Source organism: Caenorhabditis elegans, chromosome IV (genome assembly GCF_000002985.6).
Source record: "Caenorhabditis elegans chromosome IV".
NCBI lineage: Eukaryota > Metazoa > Nematoda > Chromadorea > Rhabditida > Rhabditidae > Caenorhabditis > Caenorhabditis elegans.
Window position 1 is genome coordinate 3800683 of NC_003282.8, and position 19447 is coordinate 3820129.

At 34.9% G+C, this 19447-nt stretch overlaps 5 protein-coding genes and 1 non-coding gene across 11 annotated transcripts; 2 read left to right on the forward strand and 4 right to left on the reverse strand.

Annotated features, from left to right (window-relative positions):
• Window positions 1-189: 189 nt before the first annotated feature.
• Window positions 190-2744, reverse strand: algn-14 (UDP-N-acetylglucosamine transferase subunit ALG14; the record flags this gene model as incomplete). Of its 2 annotated transcripts, NM_001307357.2 has the most annotated exons (4): window positions 190-1596; window positions 2198-2346; window positions 2389-2520; window positions 2565-2744. In NM_001307357.2, the coding sequence occupies 4 exons, from the start codon at window positions 2688-2690 to the stop codon at window positions 1311-1313; spliced, it is 693 nt and encodes a 230-aa protein (NP_001294286.1). The 2 variants fall into 2 exon arrangements, with proteins under 2 accessions (NP_001294286.1, NP_001294287.1); NM_001307358.3 differs by having other exon boundaries at window positions 1311-1596; window positions 2198-2520; window positions 2565-2690.
• A 154-nt stretch (window positions 2745-2898) lies between these two features.
• M02B7.2 (Exonuclease domain-containing protein) lies at window positions 2899-4267 on the forward strand (the record flags this gene model as incomplete). Of its 2 annotated transcripts, NM_068017.4 has the most annotated exons (6): window positions 2899-2955; window positions 3024-3125; window positions 3176-3405; window positions 3450-3622; window positions 3806-3911; window positions 3960-4267. In NM_068017.4, the coding sequence occupies 6 exons, from the start codon at window positions 2907-2909 to the stop codon at window positions 4098-4100; spliced, it is 801 nt and encodes a 266-aa protein (NP_500418.1). The 2 variants fall into 2 exon arrangements, with proteins under 2 accessions (NP_500418.1, NP_001368212.1); NM_001380165.1 differs by lacking the exons at window positions 2899-2955; window positions 3024-3125 and having other exon boundaries at window positions 3256-3405; window positions 3960-4100.
• Window positions 4268-4554: 287 nt separating this feature from the next.
• anr-18 lies at window positions 4555-5879 on the reverse strand. The gene is made up of 2 exons (NR_101900.1): window positions 5535-5879; window positions 4555-5451 (listed from the first exon to the last, which is right to left on the reverse strand).
• Window positions 4837-6030, forward strand: fbxc-47 (FTH domain-containing protein). Its single transcript, NM_068018.3, has 3 exons — window positions 4837-4937; window positions 4983-5118; window positions 5172-6030. The coding sequence occupies exons 1-3, from the start codon at window positions 4870-4872 to the stop codon at window positions 5883-5885; spliced, it is 918 nt and encodes a 305-aa protein (NP_500419.1). The 5' UTR covers window positions 4837-4869; the 3' UTR covers window positions 5886-6030.
• M02B7.7 (DUF1014-domain-containing protein) lies at window positions 5984-6510 on the reverse strand. Its single transcript, NM_001047511.2, has 2 exons — window positions 6345-6510; window positions 5984-6202 (listed from the first exon to the last, which is right to left on the reverse strand). The coding sequence occupies exons 1-2, from the start codon at window positions 6504-6506 to the stop codon at window positions 6038-6040; spliced, it is 327 nt and encodes a 108-aa protein (NP_001040976.1). The 5' UTR covers window positions 6507-6510; the 3' UTR covers window positions 5984-6037.
• A 677-nt stretch (window positions 6511-7187) lies between these two features.
• On the reverse strand, window positions 7188-18646 carry bris-1 (SEC7 domain-containing protein; the record flags this gene model as incomplete). 4 transcript variants are annotated; one of them, NM_068019.6, is made up of 9 exons in its annotated part: window positions 7188-7526; window positions 8139-8612; window positions 9410-9857; window positions 10629-10790; window positions 11635-11745; window positions 12243-12420; window positions 14421-14548; window positions 16582-16650; window positions 18418-18646. In NM_068019.6, 9 exons carry the CDS (start codon window positions 18639-18641, stop codon window positions 7398-7400), a joined length of 1923 nt encoding a protein of 640 aa, NP_500420.3. The 4 variants fall into 4 exon arrangements, with proteins under 4 accessions (NP_500420.3, NP_001294288.1, NP_001368213.1 ...); NM_001307359.4 differs by lacking the exons at window positions 16582-16650; window positions 18418-18646 and adding an exon at window positions 14630-14772 and having other exon boundaries at window positions 7398-7526; NM_001380166.1 differs by lacking the exons at window positions 16582-16650; window positions 18418-18646 and having other exon boundaries at window positions 7398-7526; window positions 14421-14427.
• Between the last annotated feature and the right edge of the window lie 801 nt (window positions 18647-19447).

The window sequence follows — 19447 nt, forward strand, 5'->3', positions numbered from 1 at the left end:
GTGGAGGGAGGTGGCGCCTAGCAACCAGATATTGTTATGCTTCTTCTTTTTCTTTCGAGCCACGCTGCCGCTAGGGTTGAGGGAATTGAATTATATACGATTGTTTCAATAAAAGCTGCCGTCGATTTTGATATTTCCGCATTGCTGATTGGTTTTTGGCTGAAAAATGACTGGAATTTGAAAGTCATATAAATTCAAACGGAAATTAGTTTTGGAAATATTGAAATGGCGGGAATGTACAAGAAATGGGCGTATAAAGCACAATAGAGACAAGTAAAGCTAGAAAATACATACAAGAATCGGTTAAAGTTTTGGTTAAAAATATCGGGAAAATCGAAGTTTTTGGGTTTTTTTGTGTAGAAAAAATTGACCAGAAATTTCGGATTTTCAGGCAAATTTAATTTTTTACAAAAAATTTTTAAGAAAATTGAATTTTAGCCGGATTTTAAGCTTTTTTCGTGAAAATTTCAAAAAATCTAGATTTTCAGCCAAAATTAACGAATTTTCCGATTTAGAAAAATCCAAATTTTTAATGACATTTTTATTACTTCTTTTTCGAAAAAAAAGTACCGTATATTCTCTATTAGTGCGGCACCCCACCACTCAACTTTGACAGCTCATATCTCGGTCACCTTTGATTTTGGTAAAAAGTCTTTAACTACGGAAATGTTTGTTAAAACTCCTTCTATGCTTAATGTTTTAAAAGGTCTTAATATCTTCAAAATCAATCAAGACATATGACGTCAAAGGTGAGCGATGGGGGTGCCGCACTAATAGAGAATATACGGTAGTTTTACGAATTTTTTTGAAAAATTCAAATTTCTTGAAATTTTTTCAGATTTTCCACTAAAAAATCATTTTCAGATTTTTTAAAAAACATTTTCGATTTTTTACCGAATTTTGAAGCAAACCTCGATTTTCAATGATTTTTTAGAGGAAATCCGTAAAAAAACGTGAATTTTTGGAAAAAAATCTGAAAAAAAATCGATAAAAAATTGTAAAATTTAATCTGCAAAAAAATTAATTAAAAAAAAATCTAACTTTTGCTGAATTTTTAAAAAGGTGAAATTCATTTTGTTTTGAAAAAAAAACGAATTTTCCAAAATTTGCAAAAATCACAAAAATCATTTTTTCCAAATTTCCATCTTTCTGTGTTTTTTTAATTAAAAGGTTTTTTCTCTAGAAAATTGAAAAGTTTTCTTCAAAACACTAAAAATTTTGGAAAATATAGTTTTTTTTTCAAAATTTCAAAATTTTTCCGACATTTAAAAACAAAATCCCCCCTAAAATTGACACATAAATTAATATTTTTATTGAGATTTTTTCTCCGAGCCATCCAACGTGAATTTGTGCTCCAAATCCTGAATATACGTGGCTCTTGGATACGATTTCTTGAGCCCCGGCCAATGCACAATCAGGCAGTCGACCATTCCGAGATAATACAAAATTGCACCGGATAAGGAGAGCTTTTTCACTCGGCAAATCGATTCTTCGTAGATAATAACTGTATCGATTAGGCGAATTATGTCGAAGAAGGCGGCCGCCAAGGCGACTGGGATACAGGTTCCAGGCCCGTTGAGCACGATTAGATCCGGACTGAAAATTGGCGATTTTGAGTGGAAAATTGAGTTTTTAGAGTGAAAATTGATGGAAAAATGTCGAATTTTCAGTTAGGACAGCTAAAATTGGCTAAAAATTGATTTATTTTGACTGAAAATGGTCATTTTTTGAGCCAAAAAGCAATAAAAATGTGATTTTCAGTGTTAAAATTAGCTTAGAATGTCTAATTTTATAATAAAATTCTCAGAAATGTGATTTTCAGAGTCAAAATTATTGATTTTAACTGAAAGTGACCAATTTCCAGTTCAAAAATGCGACTTTCATAATTGAAATTAGCTTAAAAATCTAATTCTCATATTAAAAATCTCGAATAGAATGAAAATTGATAGGTTTTTAATGAAATCATTGCATTTTTGACGCGTTAAAACGCGTTAAAAACGGCATTTTTAGTGCTACAAATGACAGTTTCTCCAGAAAACGCCCAATTTTCAGATCAAGAAGCTCAAAAACTATCTGAAAACCAGAAATTTTAAGTGAAAATTACCCCAATTTTAGGGTTTTAAAGAGATTTTTAGCGCAAAATTATCGAGAAATGCAAGTTTTCGGGTTTTAAACTAGAAATTCATCGATTTCTAACCGAATTCTGTAGATAAGCTTCACGGCGAACGCGGTTGCGTTGATAGTTGAGCCAATCGACGTCAAGTAGGATTGTCCGACTTCCCGAGATCTCGGAATCTTTTCGATGCAGAATTTCTCGTTATTCCTCGATTTTTCGTGATTTATTGCCTGCAAATTCGCATTCCACACTTGAAAATCGCCATTTCCCACCTTATCCTCGCTCATCGTGTCTGTATCCGCAATTATGTAGGTTCTCTCGTCGAATTCCTCGCCAAAATGCTTGACGAGCTCCATCATCTCGCTGGTGTGACCTCCCGAACCAAGAACTACGCATAATGATGCCTGAAAATCGAATTAAAATCTGCATTTCATAATTTTTGACCCACTGTATCTTTTTTCGGCATATTTTTCGCCGAATGATTCGAATGGCGGACTTGAAATGCCATAAATGCTGTCAGACATAGCACACCGAATAATATTACAGCTGTGACGAAGAAAAATAGAAAAAACATCGAAATTCTGCTGGAAAACAACAAAATATTGCAAAATAAACTATATAACGTGTTGCCCGTAAATCGACTCGGAGCCGGAGATTTTTAGGCCACACGACCGTGTACTCCTCTCGGACAAGGGATTAATTTTATCTATAACTTTATTTTCTGTTCTTCGCATGTTTTCCTGTCTAATTTCATAGTATTTCACAATTATTTATTATTTAAGACTCGAAAATGTCAATAAACTTCACAAGGACACCAAAATTGTTGCTTGACAAAGTAGGTAATTCCATTTTTCTAGTTTCTTATGCGAATTAAAAGATATTTATATAATTAAAGTTTTTTTTTCAGCCCACTACTCGTCATTTGTGGAAAGCACAAAGCTTGTGAAGACTCGAGACGTAAAGAAACCACCCAGATATCCAAGTTTTTCAGTGAAGAAACCGACGAAAAGTGGGAAAATTTATTTTTTAGGCGAAATAAATTTATTTTAATATGTTCAGATCAAAAAATAAGCCAGCACTTTGATTATCTTCTAGTATTAGACTTTGAGGCCACGTGCCAAGATAACTGGAAGGGACCAATGCACCCGGTTCAAGAAATCATCGAATTCCCAGTGGTCCAGCTCTCGACGGCGGATTGGAGCGAAATTCGCCGTTTTCATCAATACATAAAGCCGACGGAATTTCCAAGGCTCACATCTTTCTGCACATCTTTAACGAGAATTATTCAGGTTTTTAATCCAAAAATTTCGAAAAAAAAATGCTAAAACTCCAGGAAATGGTTGACGAAAAACCGAAGCTTCCAGAAGTTTTATCGGAATTTGATAGCTGGCTGAAAGAGGATTCTCGGTTGAAACAGGGAAATTTTGCATTTGTTACTTGTGGAGACTGGGATCTGAAAGTCGCGCTGCCGAGTGAGGCGAAATTTAAGAATATCGAAATTCCAGAGTAAATTTTCAAGTAAAACTGACAATTTGAGGCTAAAAATTTGAATTTTTGATGCTGAAAACCAAAAAAAGACTCTTAAAGTCTTAAATTTCGTTCAAAATCAATAATTGTAGCCAAAAATTGTCAATTTATATTCCTCAGGGAGTACACGAGCCGTGTGAATCCATACAAATTGTCTTCCAGGTACTTCAATCAATGGATCAACGTGAAAAAGGCGTACGCGGAGCACACAAATCATTTCGCGAAAGGAATGACTCAGCTCCTAGCCATCTACAAGCTACAACATCAGGTTTTCTACTAAAAGTCTGGAATCTCATCAAAAATTCAAATTTTCCAGGGCCGCCTCCACAGTGGAATCGATGACGTGGCAAATATCTGCGAAATTGTTCGGTGTTTGGGCAGGGACGGGCACAATTATCGAATCACAGGCTCCAAGGACACAATGACGCGGAGGGTGTTCAGAGATGCGAGGAAATAATTTTTGTTGAATTTTTATCGATTTTTCAGCTAGTTTTTAACATATAAATGAGATTTATCAACAATTTTCAACCGATATTTGCTCACAATTCACTCTAATCAGGTTTTAAATCTGATTTTCAGAATTTCCGATTGCAATTTCCAGGAATAAAAATATTTTAATTTGAGAATTGACGAAATTGCACTTTAACAGTACTGTAACTATAAAGGAACATTCAAATACCTCGTTGCATGGGTATCGCCGCGATGGGTTCATAATTATTGGAGCGAAATCCCTGACGCTTGCATTTAATTTTTCACTGTTGGAAATTACCTTTTTTATCTTTATCTCAATTTTTTTCACAAATTCGAACGAAAAATATTATTTAAAAGCAAGAAACGATCAGTAAATGAGTAAAATCAGCGATTTTCGTCAAGGAATGCAACAGCTGATACAAAATGAACAAAAAATGAACAAAATCAACTATTTTATAAATCTTTCTGTATAATTAATCAAAATCTCAAACATAATTTTTTGTAAAACAGCTTTTTCTCTACAAAATGACATATTTTACGACACATAAATCGCGAAACTGACGATTCTGAGTGACTCCGTTTTTGAAAAATCTTCAATTTTGTGCCTAATTTCCTAATTTAACACACTTTCAATTTGTATTATCTCAACAACGTTATAAAGCATATTTGCCGTCTTTATTTTCAAATTTTGAGGTTTTTTCGGATATTAAGTGTTCTTCCAGCTTTTTCTGCGAAATTTTCGGACATCTACGAGTATGGACTCGAAGCCGATCTCGTATCCAGCACTGTCATGCGTTATCAAGTACTTGGAGGCGAATAGAAGGTGAGCGAAACAGTTTAAGTAGCCTAATCAACACACAATTTTCAGATTCCGACTCGTCGCACAGTGCCCATCGCTTGAAAAACTTGAGAAGGCACAGCCTCTCATTATGACTGACCTGGTATTGGGTCGTAATTCAATCAGAGTAAATGAAGTAAAATATACAATTGGCACTGAAAGCAAAGTAAGACTTTTGCCTTTCTAGACAACGACTACCTCAATGACTAATTTTTGCAGTTTGATGATCCTGCCACACTTACGATGAACCAACTCGATGGACGACGTTCCAAGATCAATGTTTCCTATTTGGAAGTTCCAGAAGATGGTCTAATTCTTGAGCTGCCAGAATCCTTTGAGAAATTCAAAGTTGGATATTTTGTATATTGGTCGTCTGACAATCCGCTTATTGATCGATTTATCGATCGTAAAAGCATCCCATTATATTCAATCATTATCCCGCAATCTCTCTCAATGGAAATGCTGTCACGAATTGAGCAAGACGAGATTTTGAAGACGGCTAAACACTTGGATATTCGTCATGTTCCTCGAGAACTTTTTCACTTATTTGGAACTCTGCCCAACAAACTAGCCTTAACTTACATTTATAGTGGAGAAGTTTTCGATTTTCTCAATTTGATCGACACTATGATCCAGCAAAATCGGAAAGAAGGCTTATCTCGTTGCTTCGTGACTTGCGATGTCGAATTGGTGGAAGATTTATACAAAGTGTTCCGTGTACTGGCAGAAGATAAAGATTCTGCGATTTTTGACATTGAGGAATATGAAGAGTATGTTGAATTTGATGAAGATTTCATCAAATGCAATGAATTCCCAAATGAAATCGCATTTTGGATCGATGATACGATGGTCATTTCCGTTAAAGCTATGACATTTGATGACGGTTTTCACATTTGGATCTCGATTCGCAAAGATGATAAATCACAACTTTAACTGTTCATAAATTATTTTCAAGAAACCCGAACAAATTCCCATGTATTATTAATGGTTCTTTAACTGATTCTTAGCGTCACACAAAAATTACGATTCATTTTTCGGTTCAATTTTTAAAATTTATTGGAAAATAAAGAGTTTAATATAAATGTTTATTTCGAATCTTCTTTTCCCCGACGCGGCATCGTCGATTCGATGGTTCGTCGCAGGAATTCCTTGTTGGTACCGAGGCTCTTTGGCTTCAAATATCCCTGCGGTCCCATTTCGTCGGCTCGCTCCTTTGCGCGTTTCGCCTCAAACAGAATCGCCTTTTTCGCCTGGAAAATTGGATTTTAATTAAATTTTCTGGAAAAAATGGCCTTGTTCCCAGTTTACAACAAGAAAATTCAGATCTACAGCTTAATTTCGAAAAAAAACTCGATTTTTGTGATTCGACAATTTTTCCAAATTTCTCCGTACTTTTTCGTATTTCTGCTTCTCCTTCTTCGCCTCTTCCACATCGACGGGCTCCGCGTTGCTTGGCTCCGATGACGTCGACGGCTCGGGCTCCTTCTCGACGTTCAGGTCCATTTTTCGTTTTCTATTCAAAAAATCCTGCATTTGCTTTTGCTTGGCAGACATCTGAAAGAGTGTGATTTTCAAATATTAAAAAAAAAACGACAATGTGTCGATTTACGCAGCTGCTCGTGTACTCCCCGTTGAGAAAGATTTTAAAAATTTTAGTAAACTTCACTGAAACTTTTATTTTTTTTGGCGGGTTTTCCACCTTTTGGGACTTTTGGTGTGAAATTCGGCTCTCTACTTGAAAAGTAGGCTTAAAATTTGCGAAAATTCAGTTTTTTTTTTGAAAATAAATAGAACTTTTTAGATAGAAAATCGGAAAAAAGTTGACTAAAAAATCTTAGATTTGTTCCGAAATTCAAAAAAGTCAGGAATAGCCGAAAAACTAATCCTCTTCTCCTCGAGGAGTACACGGCCTGCGTAAATCGACACATGACCGGTTTTCGCGGCAAAAAAAAGTATAAAACCCATAGATTTCGACCTAAAAAGATTGTAAATTGCACAAAAATCGATAAAATTACAATTTTTCATGTTAAAAAAGGAATCGGCAAGTTATAACAAGAAGAATCATATTTAAAATAGGGCGCAAAAACCAGTGTATTTCTCTTTTTCAAGTGAATTAGCAAAGCGTGGCCTAGGAATTTCGAGGGGAAAACTCGGCCACGTGGGGACACTCTAGCGTGGTGCAATATACAGTTTTTTGGGGGGAAATACCTCGTTGGAGAGAGTGAAGGGGGGGGGGGGGGGGGAGGGAGGTGGTACAAGATGAAAAATTGAAATCCATGCCTATTTAACAGTGGGGCGCATTTGCTCTATTCACACGAATTGGGGGGTTAGGGGATTAGTAATATAGTAAGAATAATACAGAATTATGCATGATATCGATTGGTAGAATATGACTAGGATTATGGACGGGGGTGTAGATTTACGGGGGAGTACTGTATTTCGGAGTTAACAAGCGTCCAGATGCTCTTCTACGACTCCACTATCCAGAGAATTGAACGAAAGTCGGCGGAATGAAGAGTTATTTACGCCGTTTGTTGAAGAGTTTGAGGAGCCTGCGCTGCTGTTGCTTCCGTTCTGCAAAAAATTGAAAAATTACTTTTTTTCTGATAATGTGATTTTTTAAACAATTTTTTGCCAATTTTCGCGGATTTTTCTCTAAAAAAGCACACAAAATTCGTCATCGAAAAATGTTTCAATAATGCGATTTTCGGCCGTTTTTTGAGGATTTGTCAAAATTTTTTGCCGAACTTTAATCGATCTTTGCCAAACTTTTTGATGATTTTTTAGTCGAGTTTTTGCTGAATTTTCGTCAATTTTTTGCTTATTTTTTGTCGAAATTTTACGAATTTTTGAAGATTTTTCAGTCGAATTTTGCCAACATTTCTGTCAATCATATCTCGAATTTCCGTTGAATTTTGCCAAACTTTAAAATAATTTCCGTCGAGTTTCTGCCGAATTTCCACCGAATTTTTATCGATCTTTTATAAAATTATTGCAGAATTTTTGGAAATTTTTTAGTCAAATTTTTGTCGAAATTTTGTCGACTTTTCATCAAATTTTTAAAATCGAATTTTGTCAATTTTTATCGGATTTCTTTCAAATTTTTGATGAATTTTCGTCAAATTTTTGGCAAAATTTCAACAAATATTTGCAGATTTTTCACATCTTCTGTTAATTTCCCCGTACCGAAAGCTTCATAGATTCATCCATATCAGGAAGTCCACTATCTCTTTGATTATCCGGCCGAATCGTCGTAGTCGTATGCTGCTCCATTTCCATTTCCAGCCGAACTTGCTCCATTTCAGTGGCTTCTCGAATCGATTCGGTGACATCGGCCACAAAATGACACCGATCCTCGAAATTGCGAGCGTTAAAGTGAATTTTGTCCTTGTTGGGGCACGTAATTGTGAGCCCAAACTCGTACTGTCCTCGCTGGAATTCTGTGACATGTGCTCCGAGAAGAAGCGTCCACTGCTTCAGAGTGTACGTACAACCGGCCATTGACGTGGATCCACGACGAACACCTTTCGCCACGACGATCATATCATTGAATAGGAAGACGTCACGTTCGCGAGCTGATGAAGATTGACGTTTTGTTGGATCGGAGACTTGTTGAAGGCGGCAGTAACAGACGAGCCGACGGGGCGTTTCGGTGAGGCGCTGCAAAAAAAATTTGGGGTAAATTGAAGTTTTTTTGTGAATCGAGTTTGTTGTAGTCAGGATGTCGGTTTTCTGTTTTTTTAATCGACAAACGAAAATTTTTCGATTTTTTCTAAAATTAGCTCAATTTTTTTTTTGATTTTTTTTGATTTTCCTTGAAAAACATCAAAAACAATTCTTAGTTTTTTAAAAAATTGTTTTCTATCAGAAAATTTAAAATAGCAAAAAATGAAAAATCTAATTTTTTCGTGAAACCCTTTTAAAATTTGAAAAAAAAGCGCCCATGCCTTGGCTATTTCTGTGATTTTTTTTTCTGGTAAACCCAAAATCACCGAAATTATTTTGCATATTAAACAACGAAAAAATTCATGTTTTAATAATTTTCAACTTTCCCAAAAATTATTTAGGTACTTAACTTTTTTTAAAACTCAATTTTCACTAAAATTTCGCTGAAAATTCTGAAATTTTCATCGAAATTTAGGCCAAAAATACGAGGTTCTCAGTGAAATATCTTCCAAAACTTTAAATTTTCAGTGGGTATTTTTTAACTAAATTTTTCTTTTTGTAAGAGTTTTTGTGATAAGTTGTATTAAATCGTTTTTTTTTTAAATTTCAGTTAAATTTAGGGCAAAATTTCGAATTTCGGGAAGAGCTTTGCTAAAAAATCCGAATTTTTCAGAGGAATTTATTCCGAAATTCCGAATTTTCAGTCAAATTTCTTCAAAAACATAAAATTTTCAGTCCAATTTAGGCAAAAAATCCAAATTTTCACTCAAATCTTGGCTCAAAAAACCCACCGGTTTATCTTTTCCCACAATAGCCCGATCAACTCTTTGAACTTGTGCAACATGATCATCCCCAGCTTTCAACTCGTCCTTCTTTATCCGATCATAGATCCCTTCAAGCGTTTTTCGATCAATATCCTCTCCATTTTTCTCCCCTGATATTTTATCCTGTCCTCTCAGATTTTTCACAAAATCCGCCTGAGTCATTCGTTGCTTCACGTTCGGTGAGTGCAGGTCAGTATTTAACATGATAATCGCAAAAGAGAGTAGATGAATTGTATCCCAGCCACCACGATAATGTGATGTTCGCTTCGGATTCGATTTTGAGTAGTGTAGGGCGAACGCTTGAATGATCCGATCGATTTTTTCGGCTTCTTTGGGTAGAATGAAGAATTGCATGGCTTTTCGTAGGGCAACATCCACTTCTAGGCCTCGGATATCGATTAGTGCGGTGAAATATCTGGAAAAAATGAGAATTTGCGCAATTTTTCAGAAAAAAAAAACTGAAATTCTAGAAATTTTCAGAAAAGTTCAAATTTCCGACGTTTAAAACTACATTTTTTCCAAACTTTTTTGTGATATTTTTTATTGAAACTTTGAAAAAAAAATCTACGACTCTTAGAATAGGCTCCGCCCATTTCTTGGTTATTTTTAATTATAAAAAAAATTCGGAAAACTAGTTTTTTACGCGAAAATTGGAAAATTTCTTCGTTCAAAAGTAGATTTTTTCAACTTCTTTTTCGTGATGTATATATTTTTTTTCGGAAATTCGAAAAAAAAATCCCCGCCTGGTAGAATAGGCTCCACCCATTTCTTGGCTATTTTCGGGAATTTTTTTTTTGAAATCGAAAAAAATTGATTTTTCAATTTTTTAAAAATTTCGATACGATACGAATTCGATTTTCAAAGTTCCCAAAATTGAATTATTTTCAGAAAATACCAGAAATTTAGCAGTTTCAGCTCAAAATATCTGCAAAATAAGTACGCAATTTTTCAGCTGAAAAAGAGGAATTTTTTCGAAAAATTTTGAAAAAAAACTGCAATTTCCAATTAAAAACTACAAAAAAAGCATCTGAAAACTCAGCAAAGGTAGAAAAAAATTGGAATTTCTATTCAAAATTTCCGTTAATTTTGAAAAAACGAGTTTTTCACAAATTTTTCCGAAAAAAACTACTTTTTCCGTTAAAATTCCAGATTTTCTTGCAATTTTCCAAAAAAAAAAAAAACGAACTTTAAAACTAGACTATGATAGGGTGAGTGTAGGGTTCCAATATATTCTCCAATCATTGATTTGCTCAGTCCACGACGTCCGAATAGTAGGCTGGCAAGGGAATCCGGCGAATTTTTCACAAATCCCCATGCGGTGAGCAGTTGGACGCCGCGCTCGGGTTTTCTGGAATAATTGAGAGAATTTGGGGCGATTTTTTGAAAAATTGAAAAATAAAAAATGTTTGAAAATCATATTTTTGTTCAAAATTACTTTTAAAAAAATTTAAAAAATTTCTTTGAGAATAAAAGGGGTTTTAACTAAAAAATTAAACTTTCAAATCAGAATTTCAACTTTTTAAAAACAATTTCTACATTTTTATGAAGAAAAATGTTTTTAAAAAACTGAAATTATTTTTTAATTAAAAAAGAAACAAATTTTTTAACCGTAATTATTGAACAAAATTGAAAAAAAAAAAGATTTCTGGAAATTTTTGTATTTTTTTTTATTAAAAAAAAATCAATTTTAAATGACAAATTTTCGAATAAAACTAAAAAATTATATTTTTGAAAAATATAAATTTTTTTCAAACATTTTAATTTTAAATAAGAAACATAGAAATTCAATTATTTTTTAATTTTAAAATTTCGAAAAACTCGATTTTTTTCAGTTTTAATCGAAAATTTGCATTTTAACTTAAAAAAAAAGGTTGACTTTTTTGTTCAAAATTAAGAAAAAAAAAATCAAAAATTTGAAACAAATTCGAGAACTTCGAATTTGTTTCAAAAAATATGATTAAAAAAATTAAATTCGAAAAGTTTTTTTTTCGAAAAAAAAAACTAGGTTTTTAAAAAAACTAGATTTTTGAATTGTTACAGAAAAATTTTTTGAATCGAAATTTTATTTTTTAAATAGGAAATTTTTGAAATTCGTCCGTTTTAATTTGAAAATGTCCAAATTTTAGAATTCTTTTTTTTTTTTTATCATTTTTTAATTTTTTTTCGAATTTGCGGGAAAAACCAAAACGTACTTATTGAAAAAGTTCAAGGCTATCCTGTACTGCCGTTTCCTCTCCTGATCTGTCATCTGTCGTGGCGGCTTTACCTCCGATTTTTTCCTGCCGTTTGATGACTCGCTGCGTCTGAAAATTTGAAAAAATCGATATTTAAGGCAGTTTTGAGCTGAAATTAGAGCCATTTTCAGGCAAAAATCGATGAAAATGCACATAATTCGTAGTATTTTTAGTTTAAAAATTCGATTTTTTTTAAATGTTTTAAGCCAAAAACAGTTTTTCATTAAAAGACGGAAAAGTATTGAAAAAACATTGGTTTTTTTTTTGAAAAATCTGCAATTTTAGGCTCTTTTAAGCCAAAAAATAGCCGTTTCTCGAGCAAAAAATTAGATTTTCCAAAATCTAGAAATTTACGAATTTTTAAGGCAAGAATAGTTGTTTTTAATACAAAAATTGGAAAAAAAAAAATGAAAAATCGATTTTTTTCAATCTGCAATTTTAGGCCTTTTTAACCCAAAAAACCCGCTTTTCATAAAAAAGGAAAAATATCACTAAAAAATCGATAAAAAATTCGATTTTTCACGTGAAAACTGCTGGAGCAAAAGCTCAAATGGCTCACAACTCACTCATGAACTCTGTGCTTGTCGAGCCGCGGTAACGAGTTCGAGTGTGCCGGATTGTGGTTGACAAGCGACGGGCGCGGAAGCCAGACTTCTGTGCTCGTGAGCTCGGCGGCTGCCGGAGCACACCGTGATGCGGCAGCTCCGAATCGACGATTTCCCAGCCGTGGTGACATTAGACTGTCTGCAAATATAGGAAAAATTAGGATTTTGTGGGGAGATTGGCTGAAAATTGAGAGTTTTCGAGCTGGAAATTGGGAATTTCGGAGAATTTGGGACCTTTAAAGATCGGGATTTTCTGGACTATCAAGGAATTTTTATACTTAAGTACTAATTTTTTGACATTTCACTAAAATTTTTAATTTTCGGAAATTATTTAAGCGTTTCATTTTTATTTTAGGGTTTTTTTGATAATTTTGCATTAAAAAAAAAAACATTTTTTAAACGAAAAATGCAGTTTTTCATCAAAAATAGCAACTTTCCGTTAAAAAAACATAATTTTTTCATATTTAATTGGTGGAACTTTCGGAAAACCATCAGATTTTTTAGGTTTTTGCTAACTAATTAATATAATTTTGCAACTTCCAAAAAGTTGCTCTTTTTTTCGAAAATGACGTTTCCAGTTTCGAGAAAAAGCGTCCAAAAGTTCAGTTCAACTTCCGCCAAACAAAGAAAAAAAAACGAGAATTTGCATAGTTGGAAGGGTGACATGTTCACATGCTTTTCCCTTTTTTTCGCGAAAAAAAATTAGTCAGCTGAATGAATAATTAGGGAAACTGGCACCATCGGGGGTATATGTGCAAAAGAAAAAAGTGCTTGAGAATTTGAAATTTTCGTCTTTTCGGAGGCGAAAATGGGTCAAAAGTTGAGCTCAAGTGACACTTTGGCCACGGAGAAGAAATCGGTGGAAGAACTTTTCTCATATTCTAGGCCACGTGCCCTTTCGATAAATTTCTTCAGCTTGAATGTATAGGAAAGTTGCCAGAAAATCGCCACGTGGCACCGGAAAACTCCACAGAGCTTCTTGGCAACTCCAAGCAGGAGTTGGAGTCCACGGAAGAATACTCTAAGATTACGCAGGAGTCCGACTATTCGCAGGGCTTTTTTTTGAGAGCTCAGAGAGAGAGCTCTTATTGGTTGAAATTTATTCCACGTAGCACTTCTGAAAGGTCCGTAGACCATTTTGGCACGCGTGTCAAAAGGGTTTTCGCGCCGAGACCCAGAAAAATGAGTCATTTTTCTTGACGGCTTGTCAACAACATCGAAGAGCAAATAGGACTTCAAATGTTTACTTGAACTTTTGTTGATTTTTTTCTGTTTTTTGAATTCAATTTTGTTTTCAACTTTTGAAATAAATTCGAATTCTGGAAGTTGAGCGGTGGAGCGCGTTCAGCTAACTCTTGCCCGTGAAATTTGAAATTGTTGAAAAAAAAACATGTTTTAGACTATTTTCTCACCTAAAAAAGCTTTTTTTAATGAATATTTAATGATTTTTAAAGTTAAATACGAAAAAAAAGAAGAACCCTATTTCATTGATATTTTTCAAATTTTGACCAAGAATACCGTGAAAAATTTGTTATTTTATTGGAAAAAATACGTGCAAAAAGCGGAAATTTTTAGTTTTTCACGATTTTTCGCGTTTTTTTACGGATTTTCGAGAAAAATTCGGTTTTTATCGATTTCCTTCAATTTCTCCCACAATGATATAAAGAAAGCCGGTGAAAAATCCAAAGAAAAGAGAAAAAAAAATCAAATACTTATCAATATCGCAACTGATAAGCGAACTGATTGGCAGAGGGCACGCGGCATTTGAACTTCGGAGGTTAGCGATCAAATCTCGTGATTGTTTTCGTGGCGAGACCCAAAAAAACTCGAAACTTTTGACGTTCGAATCAATGAATTTAAACAAATATTTAGTGCTCTCTCTCTCTGTCTCTCTCTCTCTCTCTCTCTCTCTCTCTCTCTCTTGGATACAATTAGCCCACGGGAGGGAAAATTGAGAGAAATGGCGGCGGAGTGAAAAATTGGGAGAAAAAATAAATGTTCTTCTTCTTCTTCTTTGTGTGAGAAAATAATTTAGTGGGGTCCCCGCCGCCGCCACTTCACACATGCCGGTGGTCACTTCAGATTAGTTTATTACGGGCTCCGCAGAGCTCTGGCTCCTCCCTTCTCCTGGATCCTCACCAATCATATTCGAATTCTGCAAATTGACCAAGACGGGCGGCGCCGGTGACGGCGGACTTCTGTCCAGTGTTGTTGAACGAGCGGCACGGTCTATCCGGAGCTGTGCGCTGAGACTTGTGGCGTATCGGCTGAAAATTATTAAAAATTAATAATTTTTTGAGAAAAAATTGAATTTTCAGAGAGATTCTGAGTTTTTAGACGATACTTACATTAATGCGTTAAAAATCTTTGAGATTATAGCGAGAATTGCGTAAAATAAATTCATTTTTAATGAATTTTGGTGATGAAAAGCATTTAAAACTTTTTAATTGCCTCTTAGAATGCGTTTAGCAGTAGAGCGCGCTTGCATCGTAACTTTTTATTCTCCGGGAACAAAATCGGCGGAAAAATCTGCTTTTTCACCAATTTTTTCAAAATTAATAATTAAGATAAACAATTGTGAAAATGTAAAATAGTAAATTCTAAAAATTAAATAGAAAAATTGGCAGTTTTTCTCTAAAACTTGCAGTTTTTCTCTAGAATCTCTGTTTCGACGAAATTGAAAATCCACAAAAAACGTGGTGTCTCTTAAAATTTTTTTCAAAATTTCTTGAATTTTTCCGAAAAAAACGTTTTTCGCGTAAAACTACGATATTTAAATGTCAAACAATTTTGCAACAAACGTTTGTAAAATTGGAAAAAAAAAGCAGAAAACCTAGATTCGGGGATTTTCACGTAATTTCAGGCCAAAAATCGTTAAAAATCTAGGTCAGTTCTAGAAAATTTGTACGAAAACACTCTAAATTGGATCAAAAATCTGCAAATAAAAAATATCTTGCCCCGACACAAGAGAAGCCCAATGATTGTGGGGTGTCTGCTGCTGGCCGACATGGACACACACACACACACAAAATGTTTATTTTCGGGTTTTTGACAGCTCGCCGAGCCCTCTAAAATTATCTGTGTGGTGGTGTGGTCAGCTTGTAATCCGTCCCATTTTGACACGTTCTCTTGTGTGTGATTCGTACAAATCGTAAGAAAAATATAAAAAATTCGGAAAAAAAAGTGTGTGGGAGCAAAATTGTAGTGTGCCAAATAAATACTCCTCCGAAACAACCGGAAGGGATCGTTTCACCTATGTAAAAAGGAAATTTTCTAGAGGAAGCTGCTGTGGGCTCGAACAATAATAATGTAATGCAATGTCCAGAGAAACACAGGATTAGAGAAATAGAAAAAAAACAGGAAAATTGGCTCAATTTCTTACTTATACGTCATGAGGAATCGAAGAATCGAAGAATCGCGAATTCGTGGAGATACTGTTTTTGGGTTTTTTAGTCGGCTAGAGGACAAAAATCGAAATTTTTTACTATTTCTCGATAATGGAACACCGCAATCACTATTCGAAAAAAATTCCTTTCGAAAATCGAGCCCATCAATCGACACACGGATTTCTGGCTTCCCCCATAAAATGAAATGGAAGAGTTTGCCGAACTAGGCCATTTCGGCTCGGCCATGTCTGGGGTAGATTTACGGCGCATTGCGTGTCGCGTCGCGGCTCGATTTTGGTTGTAAAACTATATGTATTTGTCCGTGTGGAGTACACGACTTTCCCACGCGTTATCCGGAAGGCGATTGCCAATGGAGCGCAAAAAATTCAACGAGGAAGGCCAGAACCTCGTGTCGACACAAGCAATCGCTACAGTAGTCATTTGAAGAGTTACTGTAGTTTTCGCTACGAGATATTTCACACGTCCGATATGTTGCGCAATACGCATTCTTACAATTTTTGCTCCCGTGATATGATAAAAGTGTTGAGAGCCTGTGAGATCATTAAACCTTCTTAAATGATTTTAAACAAAACGAAAAAAAGTTTTCCGCTTAACATAGGCTGATTTGAAATCGAGAAAGTGAGAATCGTCACGGATAGGCGCGAGAAAAAGGAAATCAACTGAGAATTGTTGTCATAAAATTCGCTACGCTTCGGGTTTCGCGCAGCATACCGCTTTATGAGAAGCTATAAAAAAGTGACTACATAGATATCTCTAAGAATAGCAAGATTTGAGTCATTTTTAGAGGTACGCCGCCCCGGGTACCAGTTGGTCACTCATGGGAAGAACAAATACTTTAGTAGATAGAGAGAGAGAGAGAGAGAGATGGAAAGAAAAAGAAAGAAAATTCAAACCTGGTTAGTGATAGCTCGTTCCGCTGACTGTTTGACACTCCGCATCTTGCATCGAGGTGGTCTGGTATTCTGCAAAAAAGAGAAACAAAGTTCTGTTTGTTGAAGAAGAAGAACAGTTGATTTGATTGAGTTAGAGACTACGGGGAAATGAAGAGAGCGATAGACACTTTGCAAGCAGGTATTAAGTTAGATGAAAGGAATCGAAGCGGCGTTTCGCTTTCAAACAAGGCAAAACATAGATTGCCATCGTCGCGTATTTGTTTGGACAAAGGTTACAGTGATGTGATAATGTTCCGGAAAAACTTGTGTGTGTGAGTTATTATATTGGGTTTTGAATTAGGGATGCTGTCATGGGAATTATCAAAAAGTATCAGCACTGATTAACTTAAAGGTGGAGTAGTGGCAGTGTCGAAATTTTTAAATTAAGTACTCAAAAATATCATAGTAATTAAACCTTTTCAAAACAATTTTGAAAAATTCTTATTGACTGTCAAAAAGTGGCAATAACTGAGTTTATGCCATTTTTTGAAAAAAAAAACTATCTCGGCATTTACCTGCAGCTTCTTGCCCAACTTTAGCTCTCAGCAGCTTCTTACCCAAGTTTAGCCAACTTTTCATCCAAGTTTAGCCCAAGTCTGACCGAAGTTTAAGTTTTCTAAAGCAAACTATCCCACCAAACTTTGGCCAAACTTAGGTCCAAGTTTCGCCAAAGTCTCGCCCAACTTTGAACACGCGGCGCGCCTCCGCAGCGCCCTCGGCGGACAAAAAATAGGAATTTTGTGATTGGAACTGTTTAAATATCATTATTATTTTGCTAATTTAATTTAAATCCGTGAAGAATGTTTTCTGTTGTGATTAAATTTGAGTTTAATTTTTTTTAATCAATTTTTGATAGCTAAAAGTTGTTATTCTCCGATCATTTAATCAAAATTTTGAACTACTCGAAAAGCTTTTCTGAAATACTGACCCCTCGAGAATTTACAACGGCACTAGATACTTGATAGAATGTTCAGAAAGTTGGGTTCTGAAGAAAAATGGTATCAATAGAAAACTGAAATTTATTCATTATGATTTAGCATTATCGAATACAGTACTGACTGAAAATTAACCTAAACCTATGAGAATGGCTACGCGTAGGTAGAAACAACAGTTTGCAATATTAATATTGAAATTAATAAAATATTCTCGCGCGACCATCATGGCTCAACAGGTAAGAGATCAGCACAACGGGAAAAACGATAGAAGTTCAACATACAGGTGAATCTTGGGCTAAACTTGGGTTAAACTTGGGCTAAACTTGGGCTGAGTGAGAGTGGGCTACACAGCGGTTGACTTTTTTTCCTTTTTTGACGCATCGCCCAAGTTTGACCCAAGTGTGGCCCAAGTTTGGCCAGCTTCTAATCCATGTTAATTTTTTTTGGGCGAAACTTGGATTAAAAGCTGTGAAACATGGGCAAGAATCTGGCGGCGAATGCCGAGATAGCACTTTTATCCAGAAAATCGGCAAATTGCCGGAATTAAAATTTCCGTCAAAAAAAAAATGTGCCAAACGGCAATTGCCGGCAATAATAATTATAATCATGAATAGTCCATGAAATTTGATGTAATTTTTTTTTTGATTGACGACTTCAAACAAATGGGTGAAAACTGAGCTCTCATCGCTTTTTGATTCAAAATAAAAATTTTCCAAAATAAATAAATAAAAGTTTTATTATCATATTTTCTCACATTATTTTTTCTTGGCGAGACCATTTCGCATAAATGCGCTATATTTGAGCTCAATTTCTATAGATTTTCAAGTATCAAGCTCAGAAGATTTTCCGAAAATCAACTCACGTATCATGTTTATGTCGAATCACCATCCACTGCTTCATAATACAGTACTCGCGCCACGCGCGTTGTATAACCGTTGCTGCTCTGTGAGCCAGTTGCATTCCACCATATCTTCGCTCGAGCACTTGCACTTTTCGAAGAGCCAGCTCATCGGACAATTGATAGCCCTTCTGTACGAAGACACGGCTCGTCGACGTCGTGCCTCGCCATTCTTTTGTTTCTCGCATTTGGGCTGGAATTTTCAGAAGTTAACGGAACCAGAACCTTTTGTTCTTATGTCGGATTAAAATTCCGAGAGAATGTAGGACTAGTGTTGCTGAGGAATATACTAAAAAAATGAAAAACAATTCTGGAATTCTAACAAAAAAAACTGCGAATGAAAAGGTTATCAATTGAAAAAAATGACAAAAAAATGCGGAAAAATCGATAAAGTGAGCCGATTACGAGGAAAAAAAGTGGGATGATAAGGACGATGGCTGGAAATAAACTGGTCACCGACCAAGAGAATTTGTGTTAGTCACTGGCAGAAACAGAAGAAAAAACAGGGCGTGGAACTGTTAATTGATTTGATAAGAAATTGAAGAAGTTTTTGTTAGGAAGAAATGACGAAAAAATAGTTGTAAATCTTTTTTTGAGAGTTTTTACAAATCGAAAAATTCTGAGCAAAAAAAAAACAAAATTCAATAAGACTGTTGAAAAGTATAGGTTGATATATCTAATTAAACTAATTAAACTAATTAAAGGTGGAGTACCGAAATTTGAGAGTTTGCTTTTGTAGACCCAATATGACCCAGAACTACCAAATTTCGTAATGAGACATTTTGCAATTAAAAAAAAAAGTTATGGCGCTTCAAAGTTCTGGAAAAAAGGCTCATTCAGAAAAATATCTCATACGGTAACAAAATAGTCGTCAAAACTAGAAATTTCGCTTTGAAAATTGTATATAATTACTTTTTCAATATCATAACATTTGTTCAAAAACCAAACATTAAAAACATGCACATTTTGACTGGAAATAACTTTTAAACGGAAC